The 27,546-nt window shown below is 37.8% G+C and overlaps 1 protein-coding gene across 15 annotated transcripts in view; it reads right to left on the bottom strand.

Annotated features, from left to right (window-relative positions):
* Positions 1-27,546, bottom strand: part of FREM1 (FRAS1 related extracellular matrix 1) — a 167,416-nt gene that overhangs the window by 78,029 nt on the left and 61,841 nt on the right. For 12 of the 15 annotated variants that reach the window (XR_011995551.1, XR_011995553.1, XR_011995555.1 and 9 more), the window contains exons 10-18: positions 26,787-26,929; positions 19,811-20,004; positions 18,988-19,078; positions 17,338-17,505; positions 14,835-15,043; positions 12,241-12,334; positions 8,098-8,350; positions 3,627-3,821; positions 2,351-2,536 (exon numbers count right to left, since the gene is read on the bottom strand). Coding sequence is in view for 6 of the 15 variants with exons in the window: in XM_072728241.1 (XP_072584342.1) it covers positions 2,351-2,536; positions 3,627-3,821; positions 8,098-8,350; positions 12,241-12,334; positions 14,835-15,043; positions 17,338-17,505; positions 18,988-19,078; positions 19,811-20,004; positions 26,787-26,929 (1,533 nt within the window). In the remaining 9 variants the exon portion in view is untranslated. Of the gene's footprint in view, positions 1-2,350; positions 2,537-3,626; positions 3,822-8,097; positions 8,351-12,240; positions 12,335-14,834; positions 15,044-17,337; positions 17,506-18,987; positions 19,079-19,623; positions 20,005-26,786; positions 26,930-27,546 lie in introns of those variants that run through there. The other 3 variants (XR_011995557.1, XR_011995558.1, XM_072728247.1) reach the window with 2 other exon arrangements.

Raw genomic sequence — 27,546 nt, 5'->3', positions numbered from 1 at the left:
TCTTTTCTATTGTTTTTTTAATCTCTATTTCACTTACTTTTACCATAATCTTTGTTGTCTCCTTCTTTCTGCCAACTTTGGACTTATTTTGTTCTTTTTATTTTTAAAGATTTTTAAAAAGATTTTATTTATTCATGAAAGATAGAGAGAGAGAGAGGCAGAGACACAGGCAGAGGGAGAAGCAGGCTCCACGCAGGGAACGAACCTGATGCAGGACTCGATCCTAAGACTCCAGGATCATGCCCTGGGCCGAAGGCAGGCGCTAAACTGTTGAGTCACCCAGGCGTCCCGGCTTATTTTGTTTTTATTTTTCTAGTTCTTTGAGTTATAAAGTTAGGTTGTTTATTTGAGTTTTTTTTTTAATTTAAGCACTTATCACTATAAACTTCCCTTTTAACACTGCTTTTGCTGAATTTCAGATATTTTGGTGTGTTGTGCTTGCATTTTGTTTCAAAATTTTTTAAATTTCTTTTTCCCAGTTTTATTAAGAAATAATTGGCATACATCACTGTGTAGCGCATGATGGTTTGGTTTACATGTATTGTGAAATGATTGCCACAATAGGTTTTGCTAACATCTGTCTTCTCATATAGATACAATTAAAAGAGAAAGAAAGAAAAAAAGGAAAAAAAAATTCCCTTGTGATCAGAACTCAGGACTTTTAGAAAATTTCATCTTTGACCCATTCAATTGGTTGTTCAGCAGTATCTTAATTTACACATCTTTGTGAATTTTCTACTTTTCTTCCTTTTATTGATTTTAATTTCATACTATTATGGTCAGAAAAAATATTTGGTATGATTTCAATCTTTTAAAATTTGCTAAGACTTGTTTTGTGACACTTCATATAATCTATCCTGGAGAATGTTCCATACATGCTTGAGAAAACTGTGTATTATGCTTCTGTTGGATGGAATGTACTACTGTATTTGTCCACTGGGTTCATTTGGTCTAATGTATAGTTTAATTCCACTGTTTCCTTATTGATTTTCTGTCCAGATAATCTATCCATTGTTGAAAGTAGAGTACTGAAGTCCCCTACTATTACTGCATTATTGCCATTACTTCCTTCAGATCTGTTGGTATATTTTTAAATATAGGGTGCTCCAGTGTTGTATGCACATAAATTTACAATTATTATATTCACTTGGTGAAATGACCCCTTTATCATTTTACAGTGACCTTTGTCTCTTGTTTCAGTTTTGACTTAAGGTCTATTTTATCGGTTATAAGTACCCCTTCTCTCTATTGGTTTCCATTTGCATGGAATATTTTTTCCATCCCTTCATTTTGAGCCTGTGTGCCCTTGAAGCTGAAGTTAGTCTCTTGTAGGCAGCATGTAGTTGGATCTTTTTTTTTTCCTGTGCAGTCAGTCATTCTATTAGTGCAATTAATCTTAAACCTAGCCTCTCTCATATTTAAACTGGATATGCCTCAAAGATACTTAAAGAATAATTTAGTTCATTTATTTCTAAAGTGTTGTCTTTGAATAAATAAATGAAGTGTTGTATTTGAATAGTTTTGGTTTTGATGTCTGTTTTTGTTTTGGTTGTTATTGCCTGAAATACAAGAGCTATTTAAATATCTGATACACAGGGCTCCTTGATGGCTCAGTTGGTTAAGAGTCTGCCTTCGGCTTGGGTCATGATCCGGGGGTCCTGGGATTGAGTCCCACACTGGGGTCCCTGCTCAGTGGTGTGTCTGCTTCTTCCTCTCCTGCTCCACTTGCTTGTGTTCTTTCTCTCTCTCTAGCTCTGATCTCTCTCAAATAAATAAATAAAATCTTTAAAAATAAAAATAAATATCTGAGACACATTTTGGTTTCAAAATTAAAGCCATCACCTTCAACATTTCAGGCTCTATCTCTGTTACACCCATGATACATGTCCTAATCTTTTCTACCGATGTCTATTAAAAATGCTAAAAGATTGAGAGAAGGAGACTTATGAGCTCCCACCAGATTTGATAGAATAAATCTATCAAAGATAAATCCAACTTCAAGATAAATCTAAATTCTATTACAGTATTTCGTGTTGCAATGAAGGTCTTTTAAAACATTCTTCTATATTTAATCTTATTAATCTTATTTAATCTTTCTTCCATATTTAATCTTTCATAAGTGAAATCTCCACTTATTTTGAAGTAACTCACATACATGGGGCAATTCAAAATTGAAAATCAAAATGAGAAACAATAATATTCAAAAGTATCCACTATAATAATAATAATATCTTGAGTGTACATAGTGTTTTGAACATTTTTAAGTTCCTACCGAGTCATTGAGCATGATCTGGCCAGTGAGATCTGTAGACATAGGTGGGTTATCTCTGGTCACGAAGTCATGACTTACCTATGCTTATGCCCATATTGCTTTTTTCAAAACCTGCAGAAGGAAGTGTGTTTTCAAGGTAGCCAAACTGGGGAGGAGAAACCAAAACAAATTCCAAGTCATCTGTTGCAGTGTCAGGGTCAGTGGCGGACAAATGGTTAATGGTAACGGCTGCGGAGAAACCCTCATCTACCACAAACATGGTACCTGCATGCAAATAACAACGCAATTATGACTTAGCGTGAAATCCTCTAATCAGAATAGTGAAGACAAAAGGGAGTGATTGCAATTCCAATTCAGAGAAGCCTCCCATATGCAAATATACTTCCATGGGAGTTGTTCATTTCCTTTGGCATAATTTCTCCTTACAGTGAAAATATTCAGGGGTAATGGGTGGAATTTAATTTGACTTGTGGAATTATATTTTTTTTCTTGGACAAGCAAGCCAAACAATAATGGAAAGACAGCAGAAATACTAAATGCTCTAGTACAGCCCTTTAGTCATTCTCAAGGAACTCTGATTTCCCTTGTGTCTCTATAGAAGTGACAAATGAAAATAAGAACTGCCAAACTGTTTTAATGATAAGCCACTAAATGTAGTTTATGTACTCCTCAAGATCAGTTGTTACCTCTGTTTGTCAGAGCGTTAATTGCCTGCGAGCTATTATGAATTGCTCATAACGAACATTTTTTCATGCCTTGGTGCTTAATTATTCTGCAGGGATAATGCTTTCTTTCCAGAACATTGCTTGGGAGATAGTTTGCAAATTACAATAACATCCATACATATGCTTGTATTTTTTTTCTAAGAGACAGAACATATACATAATGCCTATGAAGCGATGACTTTCTAAAAAGCAAATAAGGTTAAATGTATATAAATGGTCTCTCTGGTATTTTCATTCTACTCTAATAGAAATTATTATGGATAAAATAAATTACTCCCTCTCTCTAGCAGGCAAATGATATTTTCCCACGTGAAATAAAACCAGAGTATTTGAGGATTCCAATGTTGTCCTCATCCCCTCACACACACACACACACACACACACACACACACACTAACACACATTCTCTCTCCATACAGAATTATCCACATTTTTAAACAAATAAATTCTTTTGCCTTGTAATCTTTTAAACATATGGAGTTTTCTGCAAATTTGTGTTGAGGCAATTCTCAGACAATTCTGTATGGTAGTTTCCTATTTTAACTATAATTCAAGTTCAATTCTTCACTAAACCACAGGTATGACACAGATGAGATGATGGAACATTAGTAGAAAAAAAACATTGTTACCTATTGCGATTGAAGGTGACTGGTTGTCCACTGGATGTACTGTGATGTTGAGGTCATACACTGGAAAGGACTCATGAAGAGGAATAGATGGATGAGGCCCATTGTAGCAACAGCCATTCACAAAAGGGCCAGCTTCTTCATCCGAAACCACCAATGTAATGGTATCAAAACAAGGCACCAGGCCAATCTCACCACCTGGAAGACACAACTACAGTTGAAAACCGATTTTATAAAAATATAGAATACTAAGATGAAACCAACCTACCTCTCTACTACATGTGTACAATGGCAAGGAAGGAAATCTAGGTGGGTAACCTGCAAAATTCAATTTTATCTCTATGAAAGGAAATAGTTGTGAAAATAATGAAAAAATGCTTGCCCATCTGTTGCCTCTGGTGAAATCCTGGCCAGCCACCTCTCACCATATGGAGGGGCAAAAAAGAGGCTAACAAGGGTCTGACAGTTTACAAATGAACAAGGAGAGGCACAAAGCTTGACTAGTGATGGTTTCATTCTTCCTTCCTGATTGTCTAGTGTTAGGACCAACCTCAGGGAGAGCAGAAGGCACCCTTGTCCTTCTAACTGGATTGTCTTCCCATTTACATCAACTACTTTAAATGAACAACCATCAACCATGCCACCACAGTTAGGAGCAACGGAAGAAGTTGGGAAGGTGAAATAGAAAGATGAGCCACATTTTTGTCATTCATTTCAATATTTTCCTTATTAAATAATAGCCAAGACATTAACAAAAGAGCAACAGGACATGGGGAAAAAGGTGGCATTTATTTTTGTTTTCCTTTTACTCTTTAGGGGTATGCATGTGGGATTTAATATGGCCCCAACTGAAGCAGCAAGAGGTAGAAGGGAAAAAAATGTGAGGATTAGATAGTTTATCAGCAAACCAGCCAATCTGCTCTTGGTTAACTAACAGCACAGAGGTAGAAGATCCAGGGAACAGAAAAGTTCTGCAGATGTGCTTTTGGTAGTTCTCATGCATAACATTGAAAGTGCCAAGAAGGAAGCAATTTTGTTTGGAATTTTGATGAGATCAGAGCACAAGAGATCAGGGACGTCATTGGTCTTTTCACAAGACACATTGGTCAAATCTACACTGTACTGTTCTTGGCCTTATTCTACCCACTTAAAATAATGACAAGGAAAATCAAGAGATGATATTACGGAGCAACCAATGATTGAAGAATGAGAAAACTGGGCTTGTAAGAAAAAATAAAGTTGAAGTGGAGAGAATTAGAATTAAATAATCTGCCTTTAAGTTTAGGAGTAGTAACAAATATAAGATGCCTCTCATTTATTCATATTTATTTAAGAATAAATTGGAATAAAGCCTATTTATTCCTCATTCATTTGAAAATATATATTTAACGGCTCTTTTGTGGTAATTAGTGTTCTGGGTTCTTCAGCAGAGAATCAGGCAGACATTTTGAAAGCATCAAAATCAGTTCAAAAGAATGTCAAATGCCAAAAGACCTATTATGGGCCAGGCACTGACACAATCTCATGGCAAAGAAAGAAAAGCAGCTTGTTAGACTATCACAGGTGTATGTATGTATGTATTAAGAGGAACCATGTGAAATTGCCACCATGAAGTCATTTTTTTACTAATTAAGTGGAAAATTCCTATATCTCAGCCTGACTATGTACACGGAGCTGCAAATGAAGAAAGATGAAAGTTCTGGCGGACAGGGGTGTGGGGGCAGGGCACACATGGCAGAGAAAGTCTAAGAAGTCTTTCCAGATGGCTCTGCTGGCTTTATCCTGAGCATTAAGTTATGAGTACTTTACCAGGCAGATGAAGTAGAGAACTGAGATGGAGAAAGGAGAATCTGCAAGGAGAGAGAGCCAAGAAGAGAAGTGGAAAAATCATTCCAAGGAAGAATAGACAGCTTTTTTAAAGAAAAAAAAAAGCAAACATAGTGCCTTCCGTAACTGTAATTTCAAATATAATGAAGTGTTGGATACATTTACAGAAAAGCCAGGCTGAGCATCATGGGTGGAGAATTCTCTGCCTCAAATGGAATATAGTCTTAGGGTGTGATTTACACTTAAAATGGTTGACCACAATGTTATTTAAAAATTTTTGTTGGAATGACTTCATGTTTAATGTTGGGAGAAGAGCAGATTCTCTGATGATGTAACTTTACATCATCAAATATTATTCAATTATTAAAACTTACATTTACAAGAACTTCATAACATTTAATAAATATCTTAATAAATTTTTAGCTCACAAGCTCAATGAAAAAAGTAATTAACAAAACTGCACATACATGATAGGCAACTATGTAAAAAATTATGATCAGAAGAAAGAAAACAAAGTACTGTAATACTGAAATGTCAACAGTGACCAGTTTTGAGAGGTAGATAGGTGATTTTTCAAAACTTCATTATTATTTTCCATACTTTCCAAGTTTATTTTTAATGGCATGTAGTATTATTTTTATCATCATGGAAAGCAAAAAAAATAATGGTGACAAAATTATTCTCAGGTAGCCTTTATAATCAACACATAAAGGCAAAGCAGAGCCACTAAAACTTTAGGTCCTCCAGTACTGTGTGGTCCTTATACTCTCTCCCAGGCAATGCTAAATAATTACCAATTGAGTAATTGCTAGAACATTACAAGGAAACACATCATTCAAATAACAAACCATCTTCTGAATTGGAAGTATTTCTGCTAATTTAGTAACACAACAACAACAAAATACCCATCTATCTCAAGTAATTTGCCTAGTGTTCTAAAAAAAATTAGTTCATACTTCCTTATGTGTCCATCACGCTGGAAGAGATATAAAGATGGACACCTGCTGTTTAGCACTTGGAGCAAAGCACTGGAAGAGAAGACAGATTCATCTCACCCCCAATTTATCTATGCTGCTTTAGCCTGCTACCGATGTTAAATTTATATGAAAACCAACAGTTATCGGGCTACAGCCCCTTTTCTGCCAGTCTATCTGAGACCTATTGAGGAAATCAGAATGAGGCACCCAGGTGTGGACCCTTGAGAGACATCGGGCAAGTGGACTCTGCTCCCCAGGACAGGACAATAACCAGTGAAACCCTTCCTAAGACTAAACACACTTAAGAAGATAAAGGGATACCATTTTTTCAAGAGATGTCTGGCATAGTGATTAAAATGTGCCATACTAACTAACTGGCCATAAAACAACTGGTATCTTACTAAATCATGGTTTTCCAAAGTACAGATAAAAATACTATTTCACAATACCCCACCCCCCCATTTCCAATTAAGCCTTTTCTATCTCAATCTCCCTACTCTGGGTTCCTCAAGGCTCTCACACTGACTGCTTGTATTCTCCATGTGTTTTCAAATAAGGAAGTGATTTGAGTTCTGAAACCTCTTATTCCCTGCGCCCTCACCTGGCCTTCTATCCCCATCCTGCCTCCCATGAAATCTACACACGAGAGCAGCATATGGATGAGTACACATGAAACTATAATCGAGTGGCAATAAAAAGTGTTTAGAGGAAGTATACAGTATTATTACCGAGGAAGTGCACTCAAACCAGAGATCAGAAGACTTGCAAGAGGCAAAGACTGATGAGGTACAGATATGTGACACGTGAGTGAGTCTGTCTACCCATTTAAATTGAAAGTCCTTTGCAGCTGAGTCTGGATTATACTCCTTTGCAGCCCACAGTGCCCAGTAGTGTGTTAATATTTTTCTTATTTGGACATTTGACATGCAGACAAATGCCATCTGGGTAACAATATAATGTGATGCCAGAAATGAAAGAACGATGCTAATAAACAAGCTTTTACTGTATCATTACTCTGTGTTCATTGCTGTCTAATGCTGTGGGATTATTCAAAACCATAAGATATCACCTTTGCTTTTCAGGAATTCAAAAGACAAAAAAGTTACTCCTTAGGAACTCGATGGTAATCAAGTAAACTTGTGTTTTTTAAAAAATCTTTTTTATTAAGTAATCTCAGTGCCCAAAATGGGTCTCGAACTTATAACTCCAAGATCAAGAGTCCCATGCTCTACGGATCAAGCCAGCCAGGTGCCTATTAAAATTAGCAATATAATTATCTTAGGGTGCTTACTTCAGGCATTTCTGCTATGATTTATGGATCCCAAAGCTGTGATGGTCAAATGAAGTCTTCTTTGAATTGACCAAAAAGGGAATGCAGACGACCCAGGGTGAATTAAAGGTCTCAGTAGAAGCATCAGGAACAAAACAGCAATAATAGGTGCTCCTTCTCCACTCTTGGAAATTCACTATGTTACTGAGATCAGAAATCCTTCTAAATATGGTGATTATGCTTATAAAATGGGTTACAGGCTGCTGCTACTGTTGTTGCCTTTTTTAACAGAAGCAAGAGTTAAGACTTTTAGATTATCAGAGCCCCCAGCAAGAAGGAGGGTTATGACTATTGTGGTGCTTGCATCCGCTCACACACTAGTCGCCGTGTGGTCACTTACCCGTGTGTTTGTATGTCACAGCCCCCGAGATGACATCTCCCTGAGAGAACTGATCCACTGTGACTCCAGCCTTCCTCACCACCCCATGTTGAGGCTTTTGAGCAATCACAAACATCAGTTTCAAGTCATCACTGTCCACATCAGTAGCAAAAATGTATTCAGAGGTGATGACTACCTCTTCGCCCTCTGAGCAATGCATCATGGGAATGAGGTCAGTCTTTAGGATTGGTAGCTCATCATTTACAGGCAATACCTGGTTGGGGAGAATGCATGTTTTCAAGAAAAAGAAAGCAATGACAAATTGCCCAACTGTTAAACCATAGCTCATAGTCGGGATGACAGGCATTTTCAATCTTCCAGACACATGAAACAATAACCGTGGAATTTGGCCAAGCAGGCTGTGTCTTTTCCCCATATGAACCATCTTGCAAGAAATGGCCAACATGAGAGACATTTTAGGTAGAAATGGAAGAGTATGGTTATGGTTTGGGACTCAAAGCTCTCATTTATTTCTAGACAGACAAAATATAAATGTAATACAAATCAGTCTTCGCTGAAGTCCCTATCCTCCTTCGTTAAATTCACACATATTCTAGAGGAAATCTGGTCCTTGTGGTCTGATGCATTTACATTTACCACATCAGAGTTATTTATATTTCAAATTATTTGGCAATTACAAAGCTTTCCTCCACCCTCAACTTCCTGCCACCCAGGAAGTTTCTCTAAACTTATAATAAGCAACAGCTTATTTCAAATATTTTGAGTTAACTCTGAAACTCCATAACCATTAAATCAATCCCAGGCTTAAACTTGATGAAACATTTTTCTCTCACTGTATGAAAATAAAGCTCTAAGTAGAAAGGAAAGAAGAGCAATATAGAATCACTCTGGCTCTCTGAATCTAATGGAATCACCAGACACTTGAAAAGGCAAGTCCTTTATTTTTTTAAAATTTTTTTAAAAATTTATTTATTTGAGAAAGAGAGAGAGAGAGAGCATGACTGGGGGGAGGGACAGAGGAAGAAGGAGAGAGAATCTCAAGCAGACTCTGTGCTAAGCATGGAGGCTGACACAGGGCTTGATCTCCTGACCCTGAGATTATGACCTAAGCTAAAATCAAGAGTCAGAAACTGAACTGACTGAGCCACCCAGGGACCCCCAAAAAGGCAAGAATGAAGGACTTTCTGCCTCTGAGTTCATGTTCTCAACTTGGTGTATCTGCTACACATTTAGTTATCAAGTCCAACCTGCAGATACTCTCAATCCCACGTTTCAGGCCCCTTCACTTGAGCCATGGTGATCTTTTTAAAATGTGGCTTTCATAACTCTGTTTCTCTTTAGATTGTGTATATCTTTCACCTTTTAAAATGTGGCTTTCATCAAGTCATTGCCATATGGGGACAAGCAGCAGCTTCTTAGGACTGTATTAGGAATGTATTAGGCCTCACTTCATGTAATTGGGGGCATTTGCCACCCTACTGCCTTTTCACCCAAAGACACTGAGTTCCTCCCATCTTGGGTCTTTGCACCATCTCTGCATGCTCTCTCTGCCCTGTGGCTCTGTAGACTCTGCCTCAGCTCCTGGTTTGCCTACCCTCTCCTTCAGATTACATTTGGATTCTTCATGGAAAACTCTAGACAACTCAGACTCATTTAGGGACTTCTACCATTTACTCTCTTTTAGCACCTCATTTATTTGTAGATATATCCATATTTTAATTATTTCAGTGATAATCTACTTAATGTCTGCCTTCACCCCCTGCCTATAATCTCTAACTGAACAGAGAGTTTCTTTGTCATGTTCATCGTTGTATCTCAAGCCATCGTATCTATCATAGGCACTGGCATATAGAAAGCATTTGTTAAATATTTATAGAGTAAATAAATGAATGAAGGTAAATATGTATATATGCTCTGGATACCCTGTTATTTAAACAGGCTAACAACTCTACAATAAGTATACATGAAATTATTTTCATATTTTCCTTTGAAGGGTAGATGGGGTAATAAAAACTCAGATTTATTTATTTAATCAAAGGTTAAAAAAAGTATGCAATACTGTATTCTATTTTCTATTGGCTTATTAGGGAACAATATCTTTGTTCAAGTCCTCTGAGTGGATTCATTAAGGACCCTCTTTATTACTGTTCCTGACTCTATCTATGAATGGCACCAATACATCCATGATGACCACCTTACAAAACACAAAATAGCCTCAGTTTTCAAAGGATAATAAAGCCCAAAGGCAACAGAATTTAACATTCTTCCTGGATAGAAAACAATCACACATAATTGTCCAAAAGTTACCTGTACTTGTAATTGGTTTCCAAGGGCATGGCCCTTTTTGTCTAAAAATTCACAATAAACAGACTGCTTACATAGTCGAATGATTTGGGGAAAGTCATGGAAACTTCTTGAACTTAAGTTTCCTTGCCTTAAAATGGAGATAATTTCTTCCTCATCTACTTAAAAATAATAGATGGATATAATCAACCTAAATTAATTACTAACCATAAAATACCATACAAACACATTATTACCACTAATAATAATTTCATATCACAAAGATCTGACAAATTTCAAACAGAAATATTTGGTAGATAAAAGTCATTAGTGGTTCTTTCTGGGGCATAATTCTTTCAGCATACCTTCCTTTGTCACTAACTATAAATACTTGCAAATCCTATGAATTTTGTTTATGGATTTAAGTGGTCACTCAACAGAGAAATGCACGGATTCCCATCAACATTTATGTGCAAATTTTTCATCATTTGTCAAAAGGGGGAAAAATCATTTCAAATATATCTCAGAAAGGAGTATATGGTACAGGAATTCACAAAGGGGCACTACATACGTGGCTTCTTCCACACAAGAAGGAAAAGCCCAGTGATGCTAGCCTAATCCAGCCAGTTGCTAAATAAATATTTCTGAGTGTTATAGCTCAAAAATATTAGAATCAATTTATGCATAGAAACAATTGGGGGTTTTATTTAAATTCAATTAGTTAACATATAATACATTACTAGTTTCTGAGGTAGAGGTCAATGAACCAATTGGGGGTTTTATTTAAATTCAATTAGTTAACATATAATACATTACTAGTTTCTGAGGTAGAGGTCAATGATTCACTAATGATTCATTAGTCTTATATAATACCCAATGCTTATTAAATCACATGTCCTTAATTTCCATCACCCAGTTACCTCATACCCCCTTTCCCTCTAGCAACCTTCAGTTTGTTTCCTATGATTAAGAGTCTCTTATGGTTTTTCTCCCTCTCTGATTTTGTTTTTTTCCTCCCTTCCCCTATGATCCTCTGTTTTGTTTCTTAAATTCCACACATGAGTGAGATCATATGATAACTGTCTTTCTCTGAACAATTTTTTTTTTGAACAATTTATTTTACTTAGTGTAATACCCTATAGTTCTATCCACATGGTTGCAAATGGCAATATGTCATTTTTTGATGGCTGAGTAGTATTCCATTATATATATATATATATATATATATATATATACCACATCTTTTTAAATTAAGTATCTAGGTTTGAGATCAGAGTGGTTTAATCTTTAAATGGATTAGAAAGAAAAAGTAGTATGCCCTTTTCACCAATATAATTTTGTTGTCTATTGCCTGTCCTGAGACATTCAGATGTAAACAAGTATACTTTTGTTTGGAGTCGACATGTTTCAAGTTCTATCAGGAACTCTTAAGAGGCTTCCAAATAGGGGCACCTGGGTGGCTCAGTGATTGAGTGTCTGCCTTCGGCTCAGGTCATGTTCCTGGGGTCCTGGGATCGAGCCCCACATCAGGCTCCCCACAGGGAGCCTGCTTGTCTCTCTGCCTATGTCTCTGCCCCTCTCTCTCATGCATAAATAAATCAAACCTTTAAAAAAAAAAAAAGAAACTTCCAAACCAGGGGTACCTGGTGGCTCAGTCATTTGGGTGTCCAACTCTTGATTTTGGCTCAGATCATGATCTTAGAGTCATGGGATCAAGTCCTGTGCTTAAGATTCTCTCCCTTTCCCTCTATTTCTCCCCACCCTACTTGCATACATGTGCTCTCTCTCCCTTCCATAAAAGAGGCTTCCAAACCAAATGGTTCATTTCTATATGAACCAGGGAGTAAACGTTCTACCCACCTCAATGTGTAGAATAAATTCTGCTGAATTCGTGCCATCTGTGACCTCCAAGAATATGTCATCCTGAAGTATCTCAGATCCATCATGCTGATACCTGTAGGGATGATATGTGCCATTAGCCCCTCATGGCCACTGTGACAGTAGGGCATGCCTGACACAAAAGCTCTTCCATGGCTTTGCGACATGGTCAATAAATGAATAACAAAAAACATAGCTTAATCATGAAGTCACATACTTAACTACCCAAGTATCCCTGAATGTAAAAATGGCTCCACCCTGGAGAATGTGTTATATGCATTCATAATTTGTCCCCAAATCCAAAACATTCCCTTCAAGTTGCCACCATGGCAATGGGAACCAGTTGGTGTAGTTATGCTTACTTATGTAAAACAAGGCTGGGGTCAGGAGTAACTGAGAAGACATCAGACAGGTAAGAGTAGGACACTCTATGAATCTCGATGAGCCTCCTTCTCCCCTCTTACACCTACTAATCTTTCTGCTTGTGCTTTCAATCTACCCAGCAATTCTGTAAAACTCTAATCTATGAATTACTTATTGCCTCTCTCCCTCCATTTTCCCTTTTTTATTTACTAGCTCTCTTCCACTCAATCTATAAAGATTTTCTAATGTCTCCAGACTTAAAAATATTTTTCCTTGGCTTAGCATTAGCCATATTTTCCTTTAATTCTCAGACAAGCTTTATAACGGAATTATCTAATTCAAGACTTTTCATCTACTCTCCAGCCACTGTAGTGATACATGGTAAGTTCTAAATAGCTGTTGAACTGAGCCAAATTTTTAGCTTATCAGTGATTTGTTCACAATAGGAAATAAGCCCTAGGAAATGAAATTTAAAGTTACATAAAAATAGTATACTGAGGGGCACCCTTGTGGCCCAGTGGTTGAGCATCTGACTCTTCATTTCAGCTCAGGTCATGGATCTCAGGGTTCTTGGCTTGAGCCTTGCATTGGGCTCGCACTCAGTGGGGAGTCTGCCTGAGGTTCTCTCTATCCTTTTCCCTCTGCTCCTCCCCCTGCTCATGTACACATACTCTCCCTCTCTCAAACAGATAAATCTAAAAACAAAATAGTATATCAAAGATATATAACACTTACATATGAAAAAATCCCAGGTCTAAAAGGTGTTTTACTCAGGGCTAGACCCACCCATACACTGGGTAGGGACTCAGGTTTGGGATTTCATTCCAATGGCAAAGAAAGTCCACCTCCCATCCCCAGTATCCTCCCACACACTGCCTCCTATGATCCCTGATATTTTCATCAAAAATAGATATGTGATAATGTACTAATCCTATCTTACCATGCTAATACCCCTAAAAGGAACAAGTCGATATAGGAATACATATCAAAAGGTATGGCTATGTTGTCATACAGAACAAAACCAGACTCCTCCTTATACTGAGTGACCTCAACCTCTTAGTTTCTTCAATTATAATATGAGAATACAACCATCTCCCTTGTCAGGCTTGATTACTATAAAGATTAATTAGGGGAAAAAACATAAATGCAAGACCATGGAAGAATCCTTGCTGGCAAATACTAGTACTTTTTCTTCCATCCATCATTCACTCCCTAGTAAGAATTACCTAAACAGACTTCTTGTTCTAACATGTAGCTAAAAGCTGAGATCTCTTAAAAAATGAAATTTTAACAAGGATAGAAGTGAGTAGTGAAAAGAGGTCAAGATACCGGAGACTGTGAATAAACAATGCTAAACTAAACTCAATCTCAGATGAAATTGATCTTCCTATGTACAAATCTGAACTCCTAGTCAACTTCCAAGTGTGGAATTAAGCATTTGATGCTGAATACTTTCTGAAGGATCAAAATTCCCATTTACAACTTGAACTTATAAATGATAAGTCAACTAATATATCTCTACCTGACCTTTGCTTCTGAGTATTTTCCATTGTTTTATAGAGAAGGCATTTTATTAGATTTTGTAGGAACGTTTTTTATAGGACTGCAGTAGATAGAAGAAATGAAAAACCTTAAGGTGAGGGGAACTGCTGTCAGACCATAAAAACTGAATTGTTCTATTTTTGACTGCCAAAGACCCAAGTACTACTCCATGCCCTACCTCCCTAGCCTACCCTACATGTTTGCTTGCAAGTCCATTCTCAGTAGAATGGGATAAAAATTTACACTAAAGATGTTGATCAACAGAATTTTATCCCAGAATTTCCAGGGTTGTGAAACTGACTTTCCTTAAAGCTGAGTTCAACTCTGTAGCTTAGCCATATAGATTATTTTAGTCTACATTCATTCAGTTTGGCTATTACCTCTTGTGACATGTATAGTTACAGCAAATTAATATTCATGGTAATTAATTCCTGTTGTTCAAATATTCAAAAAATAATTCCCACCGATAGAGAAAGCCAGATGGAAAGAAAATGTCTGGAGAGAAATTAAAAGATTGTCATTTCTAATTTTCAACCAAACCTTGAAAGTATTAATTGGCATGCTGGTACCCCTGAAAAAATTGAACAAACTTCTTTCCCTTACTTTGCCTCACAACTGATCCAGATGAAGGCCAAAGCAAATCGAAAAAGAGATCCAGGAAATGTTCTAACCTAACTTTTAAGGCATGGAGGTCTCCCCAAGAAAATATGTCTCCTGTGTTTAGAGGAAATCCATCCAGCTCCACTCTTCCACACTGAGGCAGTCTTTGTAGGGAGAGGTAGATGCTGTCCAGTTTGGTATCCACATCAGAAATCAGAACATTTTCTGTGCTGATGACACATTGAGCTCCCTCAGCCACTCTTAGGGGGTTGGTAAACACCTAAAAAGAAGGAAGAAAACATTCGAAGCCTTGTTCTATGAGCTATCACTGAAGACAGACCTCATTAAATAAAAAGGGCAGGGTGTGAGGAGATGGGCAGAGGAAATGGAAGTGAGCAAGAAGTCATAGCCTTCACTTGGAGACCTGCTCTATCCTCCTGCCCACCAGGTCACAGCTGCCCCAAAGCAGCCCCTGCTCACGAAAATTATGAGACCAACCACCCTGAGAGAGTTGCTTTCTATTCTTCAATACATTACTTCTACTAGCAAAGGAAAACATAAAACAAGAGCCTTCTTTCCCTACAACTACCTTCACCCCCATCCTTCCCACATGCCTTACTCCTACATTTTTACTGTTTGGAGGAGAAAGAAAGAAATAATACTCCTGTTATTAAAAGAGGAGCATTATTTTTAAACAAGGTCCATGTCTGCCAGCTTCATTGATTCTCTAGTTGCATCAATTAACACTCCAAGATGCTAATATTTCAAGGGATATATTCTGCTATATTCTGTGGTTTTAAATTATAAATGTATTTTAGGTCAACTTTCAAAAAATAAAAGCATAATGCTAATTTGCTCCAACTCATTCATCACTAACTTTTCTGTCTCTGCCTAAACCCAGTGCTTAGGTTTTGGGGGTCTTCCTGCTGGCATCATATTATGATCACCTAGTAGTTATCACTCAACTCAGCTATCTGCAGGTATTTCACACCAGGAAACCAATCACTCATGACTGGTTTCACTGCAGCTACTCATTTAACTTTATTTATAATATTCTCAGTTCTCTAAGGCATGATTTCATTTGTCCCATACACTATAGGAAAAAGAAACCACTATGCCACATTAGCCCTGAGTCCTCATAACTATTCCATCTACCTTCAAAAGAGGAAGATAACTGTTCCTTTCATCATTTCTAATTCTCTCCATAAATCATTTTTCTCTAGCAAGAGGTTTGGATTGCTTTGCATAAAGCACTATTTCTCTCCATGACTGTTTTAGGAAAAGCTTTGGCTTCTTTAGATGCTGGGCTAGTTCAAGGCATGTATCTCATATACAGAAAGAATGGTCTGAATAAAATCTAATCAAATTAACAGACATAATAAACTACTCCCTCCACAGGGAATGTGATCTGGTCCCTGACAGGGAAGGAATCAAAGAATATAGTTCAGATTCTTTTGTCTTCTGTGTGAGACCTTTAGTGCATCTTTTGCCAAAAGTTGCAAGTTCAGAGGCCTGAGGGGGCAGGTCAGTGATGTAAATGAGTGCACTGGGCTAAGTGGGGCCTTTTGGGACTGGAGAGCAAGCCCTGGCAACGGCTGCTGGGGGCAAATGAGTTCACTGCTGCTAGAGCTTCCAAATTTTCAAGTGAAGCTTAGAAATTCAGACTTGATGTGAAACTTCCTGATGTGTAAATGTTGGCAACTCACTAATTAAAAGTATCATTTGGCTCTATCAGAACAGTTCTGTGGGTTGGGTAAGCCCCTTGGTCTTCAGAGTGAGACCTCTAGCCTCCAGCTTTGGGCAGGTGTAGAGATGGGGAGGAGAGAGCCGGAAAGGGAGCCTCAGGACTCCTGGCTGTCTTCCAGGTAGGTACTTGGAAGGTGACATCTTTCCAGAGGGGTGAGACATGTATGGGTTGTCATCTCTCTTGTTCCTGATATATAGGTAATCTTACTTTGTCTTGCCACTCCTGAGGGGAAAATGAGTCCAGGAATAGCCACATGAATGAAGTCTAGCCCTCTAATGGGGTTTGAAACAAACTGTCAATATGAAGTCCAGCCTCACAGATCAGATGCAGAAAGTAGCATCGCCTTTGTAGTTCAGTTTTAATGAGACACCCAAACGCTTGAATGCTTATGTCAACACTAAGGCTGAGATAGGAGAGGATGGAAGGACTCATCTTAATTCATTTGAAAAATTAAAAAGCTTATTTAGATTAGTGAGCATATAGTTGGCCTGCAAAGAGAACAAATAAGTCCTTCCAGTTGCTAAGAGACCCATAACTTAATCCCCTTCCCCTGATCAGCATGTGAGACTTAGCAGAAAGGAAATGAAATGAAAGAGGTTTTGATAAAGCTTTGAAAATAATGCCAAATTCAGCAACTGGAAAATCTCACCTTTTAGACCAAAAGTCCCATGGGGAGGTAAAAGCTTTTTTCCTGCACTGTAGCTGGAAAATTAAATAGTTCTATAAAATAGCTAACGAAAAGTTAGCATTTCCAAGTCTTGGAGTCATTCTTTTCTTTCTTTAGGTCTTCCCTCCTTTTTGTCTTTCACATCAAACATCGTACATACCTTAGGAACTTGATTGTCCACTGGAAGAATTGTGATGTTAAAGCAGATCCCATGCAAAGTGCCTCCATGCTGGTTACTGATGGAAAATGCAAACTGAACATATCCTGGATTGAGGCCCATATCTTGCATGGGTGGCTTGTAGGCCACTTTCATGTGGTTTACAGCATGCTGCAAAGCAAATCGAGATGGAAATGTGGGCGCCCATCTGCAAGGATCAGAGACTTTCAGAGAACTAGGAAACCAAGAGCCATCACATTGACACAGAACATTGGAAGTGCCAACATCATGAATTTGAAGATCCCCAAAAGCTCTGTTTTAGAAATCACATTTTCTAAAACCAGGACGGAAAAGAACAAAGGAATTAAGTAAATATGTCAAGTGCTTGAAGCCAGCCAACTCGATAAAAGACAGGGGATGCGAATTTCAACCCAGCTTTGCAATAAATTAGCTGTGTGATATTGGTCAAAGTACTTAAACTTGCAAGGCCTCGATTCCTTATCACTAAAATAAATAAAATAATAAAATACTAGTACTGAGCACATGGGGTTTACACACTTATTTGCAACATCTAACTACAGTGAAATTAGGCAGAATTAACCCTCTGGGCAGGGGTAGCTGCTGCCTAAGTATTCATCACCATTACTGTGACTCTCGGGGGAGTATTCAGGGTACAGTCCACAGGAACAGGGAGAAGGTTAGTGAAGGATTTTGGAAGGTAGTAGTTGTTATGAATTGAATGCATTCCCCTAAAAAAAAAAAAAAAAAAAAAAGATATGTTAGGGAATCCCTGAGTGGCTCAGCAGTTTAGCGCCGCCTTCAGCCCAGGGCGTGATCCTGGAGTCCCGGGATCACGTCCCACGTCAGGCTCCCTGCATGGAGCCTGCTTCTCTCACTGCCTGTTTCTCATGTGTCTTTCATGAATAAATAAATAAAATCTTTTTTTTAAAAAAAAGATATGTTAAAGTCCTAACCTCTAGTACCTCAGAATATGACCTTATTTAGGAATGGGGTTATTGCAGTTGTAAGTAGTTAAGATAAGGTCACACGGAAGGGTGAGTCCTTCATGGAATGTAACTCGTGTCCACAGAAGAAGAGAGAGACACACAGAGAAAAGATGGCCATAGGATAACAGAAGCAGACTGGGGTGGTGATCCAAAAGTCTAAGGAGGAGACAAGAAAGGCTTTCACTACAGGGCTTCAAGGTGGCCCTGCAGACACCTTGATTTCAGACATCCAGGCTCCAGAACTTTGAGACAGTAAATTTCTGTTGTTGTAAGCCACCCAGTTTGTAGTATCTACGGCAGCACTAGGAAACTAATACAGTGGATCTTGAGTGACCTGAATGTGGTGGAATAAAACCTAGGCACCACCAGATCCTTTAATCAGAACCCTGCTGCTGATAAAACGATGCCAAAGGCTGTGTTGAGTTATAATAAGATTTGGAAATCATATCCAATGCAATGAAGCATTTTCAAATAGATATCACATGCTTAACAAATATATGGAAGCAGGAAGAAGTAGACATGAGGCATTTGATGCTTTTGACAGATGTCAAAGGCCAACATTCTCAAGTGCAACACTAGGAGTGCCATCCCTTCTCCCAGAAGACACCTCCATCACGTTTGTCAAGATTTTAGCATAGCATCATACCTGAGTGAATGATCTCAGCCCTCGGGCTGCAGAATTTTTAGTTAGCTTTGAAATGCTATCCACCATAATTAATTTCCCAGCATCCAGATGTCTAGAGAGAAATACAGAAGGACACATCAGCTAATTTTCCAGGCAAGAAACATTAAGTCAAATAGCCCACAACCAAATTTTCTAAAGCTAAAAAAGCCCATTGTAAGAGAAAATCAAAATCTTCATATTCTCTCTTCCTGTTGGGGGGTTCTAGCCTTCAGTCCAGAATCATCAATGCCATTCTCATGACTGCAGAAAGTATGTACAGAATTTTCTACTTTGATCTCATGAAAATAAATTGTTCTTCTCAGCCTAAAAAATGTTTCCTTGCTTCTTCTCATCCTAAAAAAAAATGTTTCCTTGCTATCATGTACATGACACAAGCCTCAGGTATATTCATGCCACTTTTCTAATTGAGATTAGAGAATATGACCATTTTGTGGCCTGTAATATCTGAAAATAGTGTTATGAAGATTCAATAAATTTTATTAAAAAGACAAAAATAACATGCTCTTTACAAAAGAAAGAAATGTTGTATGAAAAAAAGATTAAAGATTGCTTTAAGCTTACCTAAGCTGAAGACACTACAAGTGGCAGGTCACTTACCAATTAATACAGCTTTTGAAGGGAGGTATGAGATAAGTTTGAGATTACAGTAAATGTGGAATTGAACACAAATTCATGTCTGATCAACAGAGCAATTGAATCACAGTACTGTATATGGACACTTGCGACTCAATCCTTGGACACAACCCTCAACAAATAGCCCAGGTGATGACTTCTCAAGAGATACCTGTGGCCGAAAGAGAAAAACGGAGGTGTCGTTATCGTGTAGAGAAGCTCCCTGTTATATTCTGTATCTATAAAATGTAGATGTTTCTTAGTTATGTAGGCCACCTCAGTTTCCTTGACAACCAAATGCCGAGAAACTCCAGGAGCCTCCTTTGGAAGTTGGTCATCCACTGGAGTGATATGGATGGTCACCACCTGGAAAGAAATGATCTGTGCCATTAATTTGAAATACCAAAGGACACCAAAGAAAACACCCCACAATCACCCAGTCATGGTGAAGATGCTTTTCAAAAACTCCCATTTATAATATACTTCCCCTGAAATGATTCAGGAGCTAATAAGAACATGGTCCAAAAATAGAACATTCTTACCCATTTTGTGTTATGTTTTAAGAATATAATTATCACAACTACAGTTAATGCAGTCACTAATGCTAGGGAACAGGCACATAACAAGGTCCCGATTTTACTTCTATTTCTCCCTCCTACCAACACCTGTGCTTTCTTTTGCTACCACCTTCCACTCAGTCATTGATCCTAGAATCCTTGTCATAACTTTTGGTTCCTCCTTCTCCATTGACCCATAACACATCTCCAAGGCCCAGAGTGTCTGCTAACAAAATTTCCTACACCATGACCACTTTCTGCTCCCTCCACAACTGTCATTCCCACTCTTACTGGTCTAGCTCCAGCTCTCATCATTTCTTCCCTACGTTATTGCAACACCTTCCTGTGAACCCTAACTCCCAGACAGAATCTAGACTTTACATACCTCTAGTGTTCTCTTTTAAAAGAAAATTACAAGTCAAATCAGTCATTCATCTCCTCAAAAGCCTAAGTCACCACTCAGGAAGGATTAAATTGTTCAAACTCCTCAGCATAGCACCTGGGACCTCCACAGTTTAGACACACTCATTTTTCGACTTCATCTTTTACCACCTTCCGATGCTAACCCAGGAGTCTAGATGCACATAAGGTATCAGGTTGTAGCTCTCAAGCAGGCCTCTATGATCTGGACCATGCTGTTTCTTCAATCTGCAATGCTTTTCTCCTGCCTTTTCCCAAAACTTGAGGCTCTCTTACCTTTCAGGGCTCTTAAAACTTTGCCCAATTTCTCAGGGCACCTGAGTGGCTCAGTGGGTTACACCTCAGACTCTTGATTTCAGCTCAGATCATGGTTTCCAGGTCATGAGACTGAGCCCCACATCAGGCTCCATGCTCAATGGGGAGTCTGCTTGAGTCTCCCTCCATGCCTCATCCTCCCCTCCCCACATACATGCACGCATGTGTGCTCTCTCTCTCCCCCTACCTCCTCTCCTTCTCTCTCTCTAAAATAAATGAATCTTTAAAAAAACAACTTTGCTCAATTTCTCAGTTGGAATTGTTTCTGAATTTTGTTTATCCCTCAACAAATATTATTATTTCATTGTCTGGTAGTATTAGTAGTTCACATGTCTGTCTCTTCTTGACTGAAACATCCACAAAAGGAGAATCATAGTATACTGCAAACCATGTGGGATTTGTCAGTGGACAGACAGTTGAAATGCAGAGTATGCCTCTTAGTAGCTCTTAACCTTGAACAAGTCACTCAACTTTTTTGAGTGTCGATTTTATTGGGTAGTTAAGTGTAACAACCACCACAGAGTTGTTATGAGGGTCAAATATCACTATATGGATAAAATGTCTGGCACACAGTAGGTGCTCAATAAATATTATGTTCATTTTGGTTGCTATACAACAACTGGCATGGTATTTTGTAAGGAGAAGATACTTCATCCATGTTTGCTAACTCAGCCAACATGCCCTATCTGTGACTTCTAAAATTCTTAAAATCATGCTCACAGGTTTGGGATCACGTAAGAGGACACGGCAACTTTGCCAAACAGATTTTATCATCACATTTATCTTTTTTTTTTTTACACTAATCCATGACTGGTTGTGAGAAAGCAATTACTAACTCTCTCTCAAAATGGGACATTTGTTTGGCATCATGGATCTTTGCACAGCTTGATGCATAAGAGTATTCTTACCCTGCTTCTAATTATTTTAATATTGTTACCAAAGCACACATCAGCAATGCCAGTTTTTCTACAATAATGGTGTTCACAATACTTAATTTGAAAATGAAGAAAATTCCTTTTTTAAATTGATGTACAAAGCAATAACTAAAACATGGTTAAGCTCTTGCAATGATAAAGCCTGGGACATCAGCTCAGCCACCAACAAGCTATGCGCCATCAGGCAAATAATTTAACTCCTTTGGAGCTCAGTTTTTCTCTCTAGTAGACAGTGAATACCTGGTAGTAGGTGCTCAATTAATTAATTCCCTGTCTTCATCCTTCTTTACTGCTACAAAAGCACACAAAATATTTACTACTCCATTATGAAGTATTTCGATAATTAAAAACTAGAACCAGTTATTAAAATAAAAGAACACAATGACAGTCATTTCTCCAGTCTCCTGGAGTCTGTGTCACAATTTTTTTCCAATTATAGTTTTTTGCTAATCTACAAAGTTCAGAAATTCTCTATGGGACCTCCCAGCCATAGTGTGCATCAGCGAGGCTCCACTTAATTGAAAAACTGGATTTAATATGGAAACAATAGTTATTGTGCCTTCAAAGAGACCATTTTCCATGCTAATTTATTCTCCAATGTGTTCTTTGTGTAAAAAGAATGTACAAGCATGCTTTTTTATACCCCTGTAGTAATTCTTGGTGGGCACATTTTTCAACATGCTTTATGATCACTTAAGTTGATGTATCTTTACATATTTATGCATGTTTAAACAATTATTGTATGTGTGTCTGTGGGTAAGAAAAATCCTATTTTAACAAGCTCCATAGAGAAATAAAGAATTCTCATTGTACTGAAATTTGGTTATAAAAAAGACATTATTGAACACCCATTCCCAAACAGTGAAAAACTAGTGTCCAACCGCTCAGCTCTTTCTGCTGGCTCCTACATCCCTCCAGTCTATTTATGGCCATAGGCACCTGCAAATAGTCTTAGAGAGAATTTGAATATAAAGTGATAAATCAGTATACAAAATAACAAAGCCTGACCTTGACCCTCAGAATCAGACTCAATATATGATACTCCAACAGCTAGTATCTGACTTTCTTACAAGACTGGGTTTTTGATCTTTTTGTCTCAGTTTTGATTCTTGCCTGATTCTTTTATCTTGTATCTTCTGTTGAGATTATCCAGTGCTATTTCTCAGTCCCAGGAACTACTATCAATGTTAGTTTTACCCACCTCATTTTCCAGTCTGACTTCTGACAAATGCCCTTGCCCTGGGTGCCTGTTCTCTCATCTAGTCACATCCAGTTGCTTCCTTTCACTTCACTCACAGGACTTTGTGGTACCCACTTCCTTTCTTCCCCAGTTTCTTAGTGCTCTTTCTGTTTCTCTCATCTATCCTTATTTTGCATTCTCCATTTTACTTTGTTTTTAAGTTTTTATTTTAATCATCAGGTGCTCATCACAACACGTACACTCCTTAATCCCCATCACCTAGTTCACCCATCCCTTCATCCGTCCCACTTTACTTCTAATATCACTTTCTCCTGGTTTAAGATCTCTTACAACTTAACCCCTGTAAAGGCCTCTAGTAAGAAGGAGAAAGAGGAGAATATTTTTCAAAAAACACTGAGTGTGTGAGGCTTTATTTGATGACAGTAATGACAACCAAGATAGAAAGAGGGAAAGGTTTTCCTGCTAATGTGTAGATATATTGTTGGTGTGTCAGTCAACCTCATAGAAGAGTGCTCAGTAGAGGATGAGAGGACGGAAAGAGCATCTCTGCTTACATAACTTCTTTCCTGCTTTATGTGCATTGTGTCTCACCTGAGGATATCTTTGCTTTCTGTCTCTGTAAAACAAAGTTTTCCAACAGTGTGGCTTAGCAATCTTGGGCCCTACTTTAATTGTTGGTGACCACAGTACCTTCTGATCACAAAAGCTCCCATCATGCAACCTTTTTTATCTGGACTTTCAGTTAATGGTGGATTGCAGATTTTGTTGACTATTTTACAGGTTTTGCTGAATTTTTATCTGTAAGACATGACTACATACTTGTTCAAATTGAAGATGAAATCATCAAGTAGACTAAATTTTGATCATGTAAGTTTCTTAAAAATTAGAATTTTGATGATGATATTGGGGGTTTACAATACAAAAACATTTACCAGCACACATACACAAAAATACTTGTTTTGTTGCTGTGCATATACTAATTCCTAGAAACTCTGAAGAATAAAGCTTTATACTTATTCCCTCCCTATGTTACTCCCTCCCCAGTTCCTACCAAATGTTTTAATCTTCTTATTTTCTCTTACTTTTGATAAAAATGGAAAGAATCAGAGTTCATTTTGGCACACACAAAGAAACAATTCTTGAGGTTCTACTTTGAGTCTGATACCAAAGTCTGAAGATGCAGAGATAAAGAATTTGTGATTCCTGTCATCAATAAGGTCACAGCTGATCCAATAAGACAAATAATGAATGGCCTCAGATTATGGTTATTTGATATTGAATCACATTAAAGGGCAACCTGACCCAGCCTGGGGAAGTTATGGAATGAGGGGGCATCGGAGAAGGATTCCTGGAACAAGTGATGCTATAGCTAAAAGTAGGTTCATAGTCTTGAGAAGGATTAAGCTAAAGCTGTCACTAATCAGAAGTGGGGGGGGGGGGGAATGGATGCCAGAGGAATGCCACCAAACACTCTGCCACTGTATTAACAGGTTTTAATTATCCTCAGTTACAAGAATGTGGCTGACTCTTTGATTCTTACAGCAAATTCATAGATTCTGTCTCTCTCTGTATCTCTTTCTCAACACAGATTATGCAGATGAAACCAAAGGAAAAAAAACATAATTATGACCTTTTCTTTAGAAATCCATCCATCATAGGGAATAAACTTGTAACTGGATCTAGAGAGTTTGGTCTGACTTATTTGCCAAGATTTAGAAATATTCTCATTCAATAAGGTTTTCATTATCTTATTATAGAAAGATTTCACATCTCCATTTGATCTATGAGATAAATATAAGTAAATCTATACCTATGATGTATAAAATAGATAATAGCAGAAAAGGAAAAAGAAGTCCTGAGCTTTCAGGTTTTTAAAAAACACATAGTCTGCTAAAAGTGATATGGCATTCTAGTCAGAAACAGATCAGTTAAAAAAAAAAAAGAAACAGATCAGTTTGTATAGATACAATAGGAGATTTAAAAATAAATCCTGTTAGTAGTAGCCATTTGCGATTATCAAGTCAACTAAGGTCTCAAGCAAAAATGCAATCTAGAAATGGCAATAATCCATTGATGAAAAAAGAGAGCTGTTATTCGTAAAAGAATCAATTCAATATGTAGATGAATTAAGAATTTTCTCATTCATCCTCCATTCTCTTTCCAGGGATCACCTAGTTCCTTTAGTTTCTGTGCTCTCTAGTGTGATTCTTCCTGACTGTCCTTTTTTGTATCCCTTTGTTTTGGCAAACAGATAAAAATAGCTCAATAACCTATGTAGCAGCTAATGTGGGTGACTGTGATATTATGAGAAGCATTATATAACCAATAGGGATACATGCTTTAAGAAATCATTTTAGAGGGGCACCTGAGTGGCTTGGTCTGTTAAACCTCCGACTCTTTTTTTTTAAGTTTTTTTTTTTTTTATTCATGAGAGACACAGAGACAGAGACAGAGACAGAGAGAGAGCGATAAAGAGAAAGAGAGGGGCAGAGACACAGGCGGAGGGAGAAGTAGGCTCCATGCAGGAAGCCCGATGTGGGACTCGATCTCGGAACTCTAGGATCAAGCCTGGGCCGAAGGCAGGCGCTAAACCGCTGAGCCACCCAGGGATCCCCCTAAACCTCTGACTCTTGACTTCAGCTCAAGTCATGATCTCAAGGTCGTGAGATGGAGCCCTGCATCAGGCTCCCTGCTCAGCGGGGAGTCTGCTTCCTCCTTCTCCCTCTCCTTCTAGCCCTCTCCCGCTCTAAAATAAACAAACAAATCTTTTAAAAATCATTCTAGGGCTGGTCCTAGATTTGCTTAGGTCTCTATACATGCCACCTTCCAAGATTATAGGTATAAAATGCCTAGCAAAAAGAACCATGTATAGTAAGTGATCACTTATTTTCAACGGTCTTTTTCCATCCCTACCACCAGTCATCCTCTCTTTGCATGGAGCCTACTCTTTAATAGTTTATAGTTGTCCAGATACAATGCTAACTCCATCTTCTGTAATTTGTAATTTCTATATGAGAATGCCTCCTTATACCTATTTCTGCATCCTATATACGTAAATGATATACTTGAGTGGTGGTAAAACTTATAGTATTTCAGAATCAACAAAACTTACAGTTCTTCAAAAGCTAATTTATCTATTGAGCACTTGCCATGTGCCAGAAACTTCTCAGTACTTTATATGTGATTATCTCACTTACCCTCACAATTGTTCTATAAGGAAGTTGTATTCTTATCTATTTTAAGGATGAGGAAACTGAGGAACAGGTCAATCAGTTAGCTAGGGTCAAGGACGGGAGAGAAACATGGGCAGTGTAACTTCAGAGACTATACTGCAACCACTACACACAAAATGCCAGTGTTTTCTTAAGGTCAGCAAATTCTGGGAGTCTATTCTGTATAAAAGAGCCCCATGGTGAAATGATCTTGAGAAACTGCATACATGGAGTTTTGACAAAGAACTTACAAATGCAATATTTACAAATACAATAATTTACAAGTACAATAATTGACAAGACTTATTAGGAAAGAAAATGGTAGAGACGTCTTGTTGCAAAGAAATTGATTCAATCTTGTTGAATCCATTGCTTCTCAACTTTGAACCTTAAAACCTGCTTTTATGTAGTTTCTAATAACACCTCCCAGAATGAAAAAAAAAGACACCTCCCAGAATGGACATCTGTGGATAATACTTAAGGATGGTATTCAGAGATGGCCTCTTACCTGTGGCACTGAGAAATTTGGAGGTTCATGGCTGTCCCACAGGACAAATTCAAAAGAGTCTTCAAAGACCTCTCCATCAAAGTGACGATAGTAAATGATGCCATTAAATAGATCCCTCTGAAGGAAGCCAGGGACAGGATAGCCTATCGGGTCCACAAAACACCACATACTTTTGTAACAATCTTTCAGATATTGGGGTAAAAAGATACTGGACCTGTTTCCAAAATGTTCTCTGCCTAGCATGGGGTATGTATCCCAGAAATCTTCATAAATACTTCTAACAAAGCTTATAAATAAGTAGAAAAATTAAAGTTGCTACACCTGCCTTAAAAAAGGTAGAAAAATTAGCATTACAAAAGTATTTTTAAGAAACATTCTTAAATAACACTAATACTTGATACCTATTTTGTTATTCCTGACTACTTCAAGAAGTAGTCTTGAAATTACGTTATGAAATTATTCTAATAAAGCATAAACAAATGTTATTTGTGAAATTATTTTATCAATAATTTAGAAGAGGCCAAACACTTCACTTCACTTCTCTTCTTGTTCTATCATCATGCTTGGCAGACTTAATTTTTCATAGGGTAATGGTTACCTTGAGGTTCAGCTCTGGAACTTGCTAGATGCACAAATTTGAATAGATCAATTTAACTTTTCTAAGTATCAGGCTTCCCATCCATAAAATGGGAATATCTTACCTCATAAACTTGATGTCCACCCTTGTACAAATTCTGACACCAAAAATCTTTATTCAAAA

This window comes from Vulpes vulpes, chromosome 12 (genome assembly GCF_048418805.1).
Source record: "Vulpes vulpes isolate BD-2025 chromosome 12, VulVul3, whole genome shotgun sequence".
NCBI lineage: Eukaryota > Metazoa > Chordata > Mammalia > Carnivora > Canidae > Vulpes > Vulpes vulpes.
The sequence above is the reverse complement of the archived record's forward strand: the minus strand, read 5'-3'. Positions and strand labels throughout refer to the sequence as shown.